The sequence below is a fragment of the Bos grunniens genome, chromosome 11 (genome assembly GCF_055505025.1).
Source record: "Bos grunniens cultivar Pamir isolate PY7600 chromosome 11, Bosgru_T2T1.0, whole genome shotgun sequence".
Lineage (NCBI taxonomy): Eukaryota > Metazoa > Chordata > Mammalia > Artiodactyla > Bovidae > Bos > Bos grunniens.
In genome coordinates, this window is record NC_141175.1 from 70862597 (window position 1) to 70874170 (window position 11574).

The 11574-nt window shown below is 37.9% G+C and overlaps 1 protein-coding gene across 16 annotated transcripts in view; it reads right to left on the bottom strand.

Annotated features, from left to right (window-relative positions):
- The window catches only part of ACYP2 (acylphosphatase 2), a 190906-nt gene that overhangs the window by 102913 nt on the left and 76419 nt on the right, over window positions 1-11574 (bottom strand). For 3 of the 16 annotated variants that reach the window (XR_015136916.1, XR_015136917.1, XM_086326909.1), the window contains one exon: window positions 170-222. The exons of 12 other annotated variants lie outside the window; for them this stretch is intronic. Coding sequence is in view for 2 of the 4 variants with exons in the window: in XM_086326909.1 (XP_086183035.1) it covers window positions 170-222 (53 nt within the window). In the remaining 2 variants the exon portion in view is untranslated. Of the gene's footprint in view, window positions 1-169; window positions 223-5555; window positions 10658-11574 lie in introns of those variants that run through there. One more of the 16 variants, XM_086326902.1, reaches the window with a different exon arrangement.

An 11574-nucleotide genomic window follows, 5' to 3' on the forward strand; every position in this document is an offset into this window, starting at 1 on the left:
ATGGAATGAAAAAAGCAGTATATTCAAAGACAGTATTTAAAATACCTTATTTAAATATATTTTAAAAATCTACTTAGCCAGAATAAATGAAAAAATTCCCTATCTCCCCCACAAAAAAAAGAAATATTTTAAGAAAACAGATTTTTTTAAATTCCTGGGTGGTACTAACCTGGAAGCCAGCACACATTCCTAGCTTCGTTCTTAAGAACTGATGAAATACATCTGCAAAAATAAACAGCTTGAAAAAGCTGAGCTTGCCCAAATAAATTAATTAAAAAATAAACCCAAAACTTGTTTTTGTCATTTCCTCAATACTTTTCTCTAATAATGGAGAAATCAAAGTATAATCAACATATACAATCACAATAGGGTATAAGGATACAATCTTACAAATGACTAATCCTATAAAATTTGATTTATGAGACAGAGTATTGCTCAATACTATATGAAAGTCACATTTTTTTCTTTTTACTGTTCCCTGTAACTGGGATCTATTGCAAGACCTGGGGAAAAAAAGTCTCTTCTTCCTTTCCAAAGTCTAAACATAAATTCTTATCAGCAGGCTTCCTAATGAGTTAAGTCAATCACTAAGCCACTATTTCAATTTGTGTTTCTGCAGCAGAGCGGCTTTGGAGCTAAGAAAATCACTTCTGTTGTATCCTGCTATTTTGGACAAAAACTAATTTCCTGCCCAACCCTGGGAGTCACATGATTCCAAGCTAATGGAAAGTCTGCTTTCCATCATAAAATGAAAAGTCATGTAGAGATCAAGCTCCAACAATTAAAAAGATACACACACACGCTTAACTTCCATTCACCATTCTAGGATTTAATAACAACATCGTAGTATTCTCAGGGAAAACAAGACTGTCATATAAGTTGAAAATAAGAAGTCCAAGATTAAGGACAGTATATTATTAATATCAGGATCAGCACTTAAAGAGAAAGAAGAAAGGAGACAGAGAGAGATCCACTCTAGGGCTACAGGGGAAAAAAATAACTAAAATGATTTTTAAGTGAATTAAACTATGTAAGAGAAAGAAAAACTTAGAGACAAAAATAAACAAACAAAAATATTAGAGGATGAATCCAACTAGACGACCTCCAACTGAATCATGCAAGGTCAAACAAAAAGCAAGCTCGACATCTCTCCGAGTTGGAAGCATACACCAACCACAGGAGGAACATAGCCCAGAAGATACATTTTACGGATATGTGTGAGGTCCTGGAACATTTTGTGTTATAATCATTTTAGGATTTCAGAAATTCCACAGGATAGCAAGTTTTTCAACCTTCTTTCTCTAATCCACATTTTGACCACTATTCTAATTATGTGTTCAACAATGCCCAATTTTGAATGCACAGAGAACTTGAAAGCTAAGCTTCAAAGGACAAACTGAAATAACACTATTATAGATTACCTCAAAAAATATTATGGAAAAAGTCCAAACTGAAAAGAAGGATAGTTTATAATCAACAAGGATATATTGTACAGCACAGGGAACTTTATTCAATCTTCTATAATAATGTATTTGGGAAAAGAATCTGAAAAAGGGAATGGATGTAGATATGTGTATAACTGAATCATTTTGTTGTATACCTGAAACTAACACAATATTGTAAATCAATTAAACTCCAATAGAAAATAAAATTTTTAAAAAAAGAAGGATGGCATGACTTGTATGTTTTATGTTCCACCCACTCAACTTTGGAGTACTAAAATATACATTTGAACCTTTATTACTACAGAGTTGTACTAAATTTTGAGTCCAAGCTACTCCAAAAATCCAGCTACTATTATCTTTGTGATTCATACCTACACTGACAAAAATGTATGCAAGATGCTACTGATAATTAATTTTATGTGTCAACATGGCTAGACTATGGTGCTCAGTTGTTTGGTTAAACACTTGACTAGACGTTGCTGTAAAGATTTTTAAGATTTGATTCATATTTATAATCAGTTAACTTTAAGTAAAGCAGATTATTCTCCATAATGTGGGTGAACCACATTCAATCAGTTGAAGACGTTAGGAACCAAGACTAAAGTTTCTGAGAGAAGGAATTCTGCCTCCAGCCTGTGACTTAACTATTTTACCTGAATTGCCAGTCAGCCTGCCTACCCTACAGATTTCAGATCTGCTAGCTGCTACAATAATAACCCTCTTTCTCTTTTTCCATATATACACACACATATGGATGCCCATGAATGCTGTGTGCATTGTGCGTATATACATATATTAGTATACCACATACACATACTATAGATTCTGCTTCTCTGGAGCACCCTGATTAATGCAATGCCCAAAACCATAATAAAAAGTAAGTTTATTGCATTTACTCTAACATTATGCAGATTTTATAACTTGAGGAAAACACTGGCTATCAAACATACAAGATTTTCAAATCATTTGAATAACCTGTGTTAATATGGAGGAAGCCTCTGAATGTTCCCTCTATAGTGCATAGCTCTCATTACAGATACTAAGAGTTTAAAACAGATTGCACCCCCTACAGGGGAACATTTAGTTTGCATTTCCAAATTACATTTCAGAGTAAGTGAATTTTACTTACTCTACAATTGTGGAAAAGATCACAAGAGGATTCAATTGAACTAAAGTAAATGGATTGGTACACCTGTTTCAGGAAACAAAGACACACCAATACTATGGAGAATTTATATAATGCTAATAGGCAGCAGGTATAAATAAAGGATATCATTCGTGAAAACTACGAGTCTGAGGTCTGTCAAAGCACAGAGGATAAACTGTCCTGTTTTCAAAGTGCCGTTTAGTATGTTCATTTTGAGCCAGACAGAATAAAGGAAGAATTTACTAACTATACCTTTAGCAAAGTGACAGACAACTTAATTAGATGAAAACATATAATAATATGTTTGGGATATAAACATTTTATAAACATCACAAGTCTTGGGGAAAAAAAACTTTTTAATTAGGTAGGAAAACAATTCAAAGTCACTCTCTAAGCATAGCCAGCAATGATGGTAAATAACAGATCTAAACTGCAATTCATGACATGTGCCTCTAGTTCACAACATTATCCATCATAAATGTTTATGAAAAATATTTGCAAGCAAATCGATTGCAATGACATCTTGAGGCCAAGGTCCCAAACTTAAAAGCCAAATGTGTTCAAGGAGAGGGGATTTGACAAAGATGTGGGAAGTGTCAGGTGTAAGAGAGGTATGGTGGGGGGCAGGGTTTGCATGTCCCATCAAAAGGTAAGCTTATATCTGGGACTTCCCTGATGGTCCAGTGGCTAAGACTCAGAGCTCCTAGTGCAGGGCGCCCAGGTTTGTCCCTGGGTCAGGGAATGAGATTCCACATGCTGCAACTAAGTAAGACCTAGCACAGCCAAATAAATACTTTTTTAAAAAAAATGAAAGGTAAGCTTACATTAAAACAATACAACAGCTTTATTCTTTCCCAATAGTATGCATCAGTCCCAGGTAAACTTCAACAAACTGCTGCTACCATGTGATACTTGAACAAGAACAGAAGTAAATTAGAACAGTAAATACATAAATTAGTTAAAGAGAATATGACCGTAAATATCTAGAAAATTATCTTCTAAAAGGGAATTTGCTTGATTAGTACATTACTCATAATTATTTCGGAGAAGGCGATGGCACCCCACTCCGGTACTCTTGCCTGGAAAATCCCACGGACGGAGGAGCCTGGTAGGCTGCAGTCTATGGGGTCTCGAAGAGTCGGACACGACTGAGCGACTTCACTTTCACTTTTCACTTTAACGCATGGGAGAAGGAAATGGCAACCCACTCCAGTGTTCTTGCCTGGAGAATCCCAGGGACGGGGGAGCCTGGCGGGCTGCCGTCTATCGGGTCGCATAGAGTCGGACACGACTGAAGCAACTTAGCAGCAGCAGCAGCAAGGACAAGAACGAACAGCAGTCCTCCCTGTCAAGAATGGAGGTTTCTGCCCCTCACATGGCCTATATGCTTCTCTTTAGCGTTACCTCTTCAATTCTGACTAGTTCCTCCTGGTTCTTCATCTTGCCTTTGACTAAAATAGCCTCTTTACACCCCGATGTGTTTCAGTTTTTGAGCTCAGTTCCTGTGGGTTATTGACAATATCCACTGTGCCCCGACAGACTTCACCACACCTCAGGAGCTGTTAGGAAGAACACACTCCTTTGACCTAAAGAAGCAAAGAAACTTCATAGACATCTGATAGACTACATAACAGCTCAAACTAGGGAAACCAGAATGGACAGAACACGCACCTTCTACCAAGGCCAAGGTCAATGCAAAAAACAATAACAGCGTAAGAAGAATGTTTAAGAGGCTACCCAAAGAGAATAACTATAAAAAATTTTGGAGGGGCTTAAAAAAACATGAAAGCTGGGGTTAAAATTCCAGTAGAGGAAGAAAAATGGCTAGTGATGAAAACTAAACTAGTAAACTGGAAAATGAAGTAAAGGAACTATTATATAATAAAGCAAAAAATACAAAGAAATATAAATTACTGGTAAAAATATGAGGCATTCAAGACACATGCAGAAAGCCTAATATGCAAATATTCAGAAAAAGCAAAAAGAACAGAAGCAATGATCAAATAGAAAAACTTCTGTGCTGAAGAAACGATTGAATTTTCAGATCAAAGGAGTTCACCAAATGCCAGGTATTTATAATTGGGGCAGGGGAAGACACATAACTGACAAATTATGATGAAGTTTTTGTAGTTTAAGAGTAATAATCAAGTCATAAAGAGAGCGAGAAAAGACTACCCACAAAGGTAAAAATAAATACACTGCCACTGGATCTTTCATAAGCCACTCAGGAACCTGAGAGATGTATGTAGGTTTTAAAGAAAAAAGGACTGTATTCCAAGAACCCTATATCCAGGAAAGATATAATCTATAATGCAAATGAAAAAAATTTCAGACTTATAAGGAAATTCATAAAACAAATCACTTTTTTTTTTTTTTTAAGGAAAAAGCATTGCAAGAGTACTCTAAGCTGATTCATGTTGATGTTTGGCAGAAACCAACACAATTCTGTAAAGCGATTATCCTTCAATTAAAAAATAAATTAATTTTTTTTAAATTTTATTTTATTTTTAAACTTTACAATATTGTATTAGTTTTGCCAAATATCGAAATGAATCCGCTACAGGTATACCTGTGTTCCCCATCCTGAACCCTCCTCCCTCCTTCCTCCCCATACCCTCCCTCTGGGTCATCCCAGTGCACCAGCCCCAAGCATCCAGTATCGTGCATCAAACCTGGACTGGCGACTCGTTTCATATATGATATTTTACATGTTTCAATGCCATTCTCCCAAGTCTCCCCACCCTCTCCCTCTCCCACAGAGTCCATAAGACTGATCTATACATCAGTGTCTCTTTTGCTGTCTCGTACACAGGGTTATTGTTACCATCTTTCTAAATTCCATATATATGCGTTAGTATACTGTATTGGTGTTTTTCTTTCTGGCTTACTTCACTCTGTATAATAGGTTCCAGTTTCATCCATCTCATTAGAACTGATTTAAAAAGACAAAACAGAGTACCCTAGGTTCAATGTATTTTTTATTTATTTTTAATTGGAGGATAATTGCTTTACAATATTGTGTTGGTTTCTGCCATACACCAACATGAATTAGCCATAGGTATACATATGTCCCCTCCCTCTTGAACCTCTATCCCACCCCCCACCCCTTCCCACTCCTCTAGGTTCTCCAGAGCACTGGGTTTGAGTGCCCTGTGTCATACAGTAGATTTCCACTGGCTACCTAATTTTACATATGGTGATGTATATGTTTCAGTGCTTCTTTCTCAGTTCATTCCTCTTCTTTCCCTCTGGTGCCCACAAGTCTGTTCTCTACATCTGCATCTCCACTGCTGCCCTGCAGATAAAGGGCATCAGCTGCTGCACTGCTCTGCACTTCCATCTCTCTAGATGCTGTATACATGCATTAATATATGATATTTGCTTTTCTCTTTCTTACTTACTTCACTCTGTATCTAGGTTCATCCACCTCATTAGAACTGAGTCAACTGCATTCCTTTTTAAGGTCTGGTAATATTCCATTATATACACGTACAACTTCTAAAATCAATGCAATACATTATATCAATAGAAAGAAGGAAAATCAAAACACCTGACCAATTCAACAGACACAGAAAAATGGGTGGACAAAATCTAGCACCCTTTCATGATTAAAAGCCACTCAACAAAATAGGAATAAAAAGGAGTCTTTTCGACCTTCTGAAAGACGTTTATATCAAACCCATAGCTAACATTATTCTTAATGGTGAAAGATTTCCCCCTAAGATTAAGACGAGATATCTGCCCTCACTACTACTTCTACTCAACCTTGTACTGCAGGTTCTAGTCAGGGCAATTAGGCAAGAAACATAAATATAAGACACCCAGATTGATAGCTCAGTTGGTGAAGAATCTGCCTGCAATGCGGGAGACCCCAGTTCAATTCCTGGGTCAGGATGATCCGCTGGAGAAGGGATAGGCTACTCACTCCAGTATTCTTGGGCTTTCCTTGTAGCTCAGCTGGTAAAGAATCCACCTGCAATATGTGTGACCTGGATTCGATCCCTGGGTTGGGAAGATTCTCTGGAGAAAGGAAAGGCTACCCACTCCAGTATTCTGGCCCAGAGAATTTCATGGACTATATAGTCCACGAGGTCGCAAAGAGTCAGACACGACTGAGCGACAGTCACTTTCACTTTCAGATTGGAAAGTAAGAAGGAAAACTATCTCTATGTGCAGATGACATGATTCTGTAGACAGACAATCCTAAGAAATCCACTGAAAAACTATCAGAACCAATAATGGGTTCAGCAAGGCTGCACAATACAAGATCAAATCCAAAAACCAATTGTATTTCTGTATATTTGGCAATGAAAAAATCTGAAAATAAAATTAAGAAAACAATCCTATTAACAATAGAATCAAAAGGAATAAAATACTTAGGGATAAATTTAACAAAAGAAGTGCAACACTATGCACTAAAAACTATAAAACATTGTTGAAAGAAATTAAAGAAGACCTAAATAAATGAAAATAAATCCCATGGTTATTAATTCCAAGACTTAATATTGTTAAGATGTCAATACTCCCAAATTGATCTACAGTTTCGGTAAAATCTGCATTAAAATTTCAACTTCATTTTTTTGCAGAAATGGACAACCTGGTCTTAAAATTCATATAGAATTGCAAGGAACTACAAATAGCCAAAAACATCTTCAAAAAGAAGACTAAAGTTGGAGGTCTCACAGTTTCCAATTTCAAAACTACTATAACCAGTAATCAAAACTGTGTGGTCCTGGCATATGAACAAGTTATGGACCAACAGACTAGAACTGAGGGTTCAGAAATGTGTCTATGCACCCATAGTGAATTGATTTTCTACAAGGGTATCAAGATTATTCAGTGGGGAAAGAATAGTCTCTTTAACAAATGTTGCTGGGAAAACTGGATACCTAAGTGCAAAAGGATAAAGTGGGATCCCTAACCATATACCATATGTAAAAATTAACTCAAAGTGAATCAAAGACCTAAATATAAGAGCTCAACATATAAATGCTTAGAAAATAATAGGTATAAATTTTCATGACTTTAGCTTAAGCAAGATTTCTAATATGTGACAACAAGAGCATGAGCAGCAAAAGAAACATGAACATCATCAAAATAAAAGAACAGTGTGCTACAAAGACACCATCAAGAAAAGGAATCCATAGAAGGGGAGAAAATATTTGCAAATTCTATATCTGATAGGGGTCTAGTATGCAGGATGTAAAAAAAAAAAAGAAAGAAAGAACTCTTACAACTCAACAATTAAAAAGACAAATAACCTAAACGTTTTAAAGACAGTCAAGAGATTTGGACAGAAATTTCTCCTAAGAGTATATACAAATAGCTAATAAACATATGAAAAATGTTCAACATCATTAATCACTGGGGAAAAGCAAATCAAAACCAAATGAGATATCACCACATGCTCACTAGGGTGCCGAAATTAAAAAGACTGGAATAAGCATTAGTGAGGTTGTGGAGAAAACTCTCATATACTGCTTTGTAAAATGGTACAGTCACTTTGGGAACCAGTTTGGCTACTCTTCAAAAAGTTCAACATAGAGTTACCAAAGGACCCAGGAATTTTAAGAGAACTAAAAACATGTCCACATGAAACTATGTCATGAATGTTCATAACAACATTATTCATAATAGCCAAGAAGTGAGAACAATCTAAATGTCCGAGAAGTGATGAATGGGTAAACAAGATGTGGTGTATTCATATGATGGAATATTATTCAGTCACAAAAAAGAATGAAGTATTCATACATGCCACAATGTGGATAAGTCTTGGAAAACATTATGCTAAGTAAAATAAGTCAGTCACAAAGGACCACATATTGTAAGATATCATTTATATGAACAGGCAAATCCATAGAGACAGAAAGTAGGTTAGCAGCTGTCAGAAATTGAGGGTACAAGAGAAGGGGGAGTGACTTATATAATGGATATAAGGATTCTTAATGGGGTGATGAAAATATTCTACAAAAAGATAATGGTTGTACAATATTGTAAATATACTAAAAACCACTAAATTGTTCTCTGTAAATGGCAGAAGAGGACATCAGATTTGAAGCACAAAAAAGGATTCAATGCATAGTTGCTGGCTTAAAGACAGAGAGAGCCACAAGGCTCCTGAGAGTTGAGAGTTAACCCCAGAAAATAGCCAGCATGTAGGCAGAAACCTGGGCTTCCCTGGTGGCCCAGATAGTCTACAAAGCAGAATCTGTCTACAGTGCAGGAGACCAGGGTTCAATCCCTGGGTTGGAAGATCCCTTGGAGAAGGGAATAGCAACTCACTTCAGTATTCTTGCCTGGAGAATTCCATGGACAGAGGAGCCTGACAGTCTACAGTCCATGGGGTCACAGAGTTGGACACGACTGAGTGACTAACATAGACACACACAGAAGCAGAAACCTCAGTCCTACAACCACAGAAAACTGAATTCTGCCAACAACTCAAAAATGCTTGGAGGTGGGTTTTTCACCAGTGCCTTCAGATGAGAACTCAGCCCATTCAACATCTTGTTTTCAGCTTTGTTTTGCCCCAGTCAGAGAATCCAGCAATGCAATGTGTATGATCAGGCCACCCAAGATGGCTGTTCTCTTGTTCTCTGCACATCTCCTACTTGACCAGTCCCTGCTCCACCTACATCCTACTCACATGACTGACCTACGTTCTTAACCATAGAGCCTAGTCAGTTAGTGCCTACACACTTGTCCCAGCCCCAGCTATGATTGTTCTAATCTGTAGATGAGAACTTCCCTATGATAGCTTATCAAAGGAGTGGTGAGGGGATGTGTTCCTCTGGTTTCCCTGGTAACTGATGAGCCAGCCTGATGATGTCAATTCCCTCCTCCTTCCCCAATCCCCTCACCTGACATCCTGCCCACCATCTGCTACACAGGGTGGGGTATTGCTCTAGGACCTTGCTTCAGACATGTAAGCTCCCCCCATCCATTAGACCACTGATGTCTCTGTTGCTGATTCTGGGCTCTTTCTTTACTCTTGAGGCTGGGCAAGGACATGACTTGAAGGCCTGTGGGGTGCAGTCCAACACCATGTCAAACATCTGACTGCAACACTCAATGAATAAATGGGTTTTATTAATTTTGTCAGTCAGTTCAGTTCAGTTGCTTAGTCACGTCCAACTCTTTGCGACCCCATGGACTGCAGCATGCCAGGCTTCCCTGTCCATCACCAATATCTAGAGCTTGCTCAAACTCGTGTCCATCTAGTTAGTGATGCCATCCAACCATCTCATCCTCTAGCATCCCCACTCCTCCTGCCTTCAATCTTTCCCAGCATCAGGGTCTTTTCTAATGAGTCAGTAATTAATTAACTTTGTAGTAATTAATGAATGAGTGTTATTTTAAGCTATTAATTTTGTAGTAATTTGTTACATAAGGATAGAAAACTAACACACTCCCCACGGAAAAAGTGGCTGGGTCTTTGTGAACACCGTTCATCACTTTTATCAGTAAAGGCAAGGGAGTTTTTAGTCCCCCTGGAGAAAACCAATGGGACAGTCGGTAGAGAAGTCTCCCAGCTTCTCCCCAGCCTAGGGAATGGGGAGAGGGAAACTGTCCTGGAGATGCATTCTTCATGGTTCTTCAGAGGGTCCTCAGAGACACAGTGCCCCTGGCCCTATGGTAACAGAGCCCAACTCTACAGCAACCCTTCACTGACTTTTCTTGCTTTCCTATTTCACTCTCCCTTCTCTATTATTCTGCTTCCTGGGATCACCTCCCAGATAAATGGTCCACACCCAAGCCTGGATTGCAGACTCTGCTCCCTTGGGAATTAAGTTATGGCAGAAGTCTCTAGATGGCCCATATATACACATTCAGCCCCTTTTCTGCAGTAAGAGAACCCTAGTTTTACTTGACATGGCAATATGCCCAGCTAAAAGCATTTATTTACCACCCTTTCCTGTGACTAATGAAGCACAAGTCACTGAATGGAGCTCCTAAGAAATCGCTTTAAAGGCAGATGACCCAGTCAGGCAGGAAGCAGATACCTCTCTTCTTTCGTCTTGCTGCCTGGACTGTGGATGCTAAAGCTGGAGCTGTGGAAGCCACCCTGCAACTATGAGGAGACACAGAGCATGAAGTCTGGGTCCTTGTGACTAGAGAACTGCCACGTGAGCCTTAACTGTATCCTCAGGACATCTCTTATGTAAGAGAAAAACAAATCTGTGTTTTCTTTCAGCCAGTATTACTTGGGTTTTCTGTAACATACAGCTAAACCTATTCCTAACACTTACTCAAGAAATAAAATCTATGAACCACACAAAAGATGACTAAATGTCAAAGAAGATGTATGTTAGAAGCACTGAAGGAACTGACAATAGCAACATTCCAAAGGAACTAAGAAAGCTAACAGCAGAGAAACGCCAACTTGTAGAGTGATGCACATACTATTTTTGAAAATAAAAACCTGCCCCTGAAAATTTAATTAAAAACAAGAGAGTTATACAGCTTAGCCACTTTTGAGTTTTGAGGTCTCTAGTCTGATTTAGTTTGAGGTCCCCAAAATAAGCAAATGCATGTGGTTCTCTTCTCCTGCTTCCACTTGAATATTCATTATCAGAAAGCAAAAAAAACCTAAAATAGCTTTTAGAGTTTTCACTAGTGATACTGACTGAATATTTATACTTTAAGTAACATCACAGTCAAATGACCACCTACTGCATGGATAGCATTTTAATTAGGTGTAAAGGTGTATAAAAGAAGAAGATAATTCATTCCTAACCCAAACAGTTTTCATATCTAACTAGGGACTGAGTCCTTTACCTGTGGAATCTGATTCTATTCCAGGAGATAGTGTCAGAATTGAGCTGAATTGTCAGACACCCTGCGGGTGTCTTTTCACTGTTATACAGTGTTCCCCAAAGAAAATGCTGATGGGGTGAAGGATAATCTGTCTTGAGGATTATATATATATATATATATACACATATATATATATACATATATATACACACATATATATACATA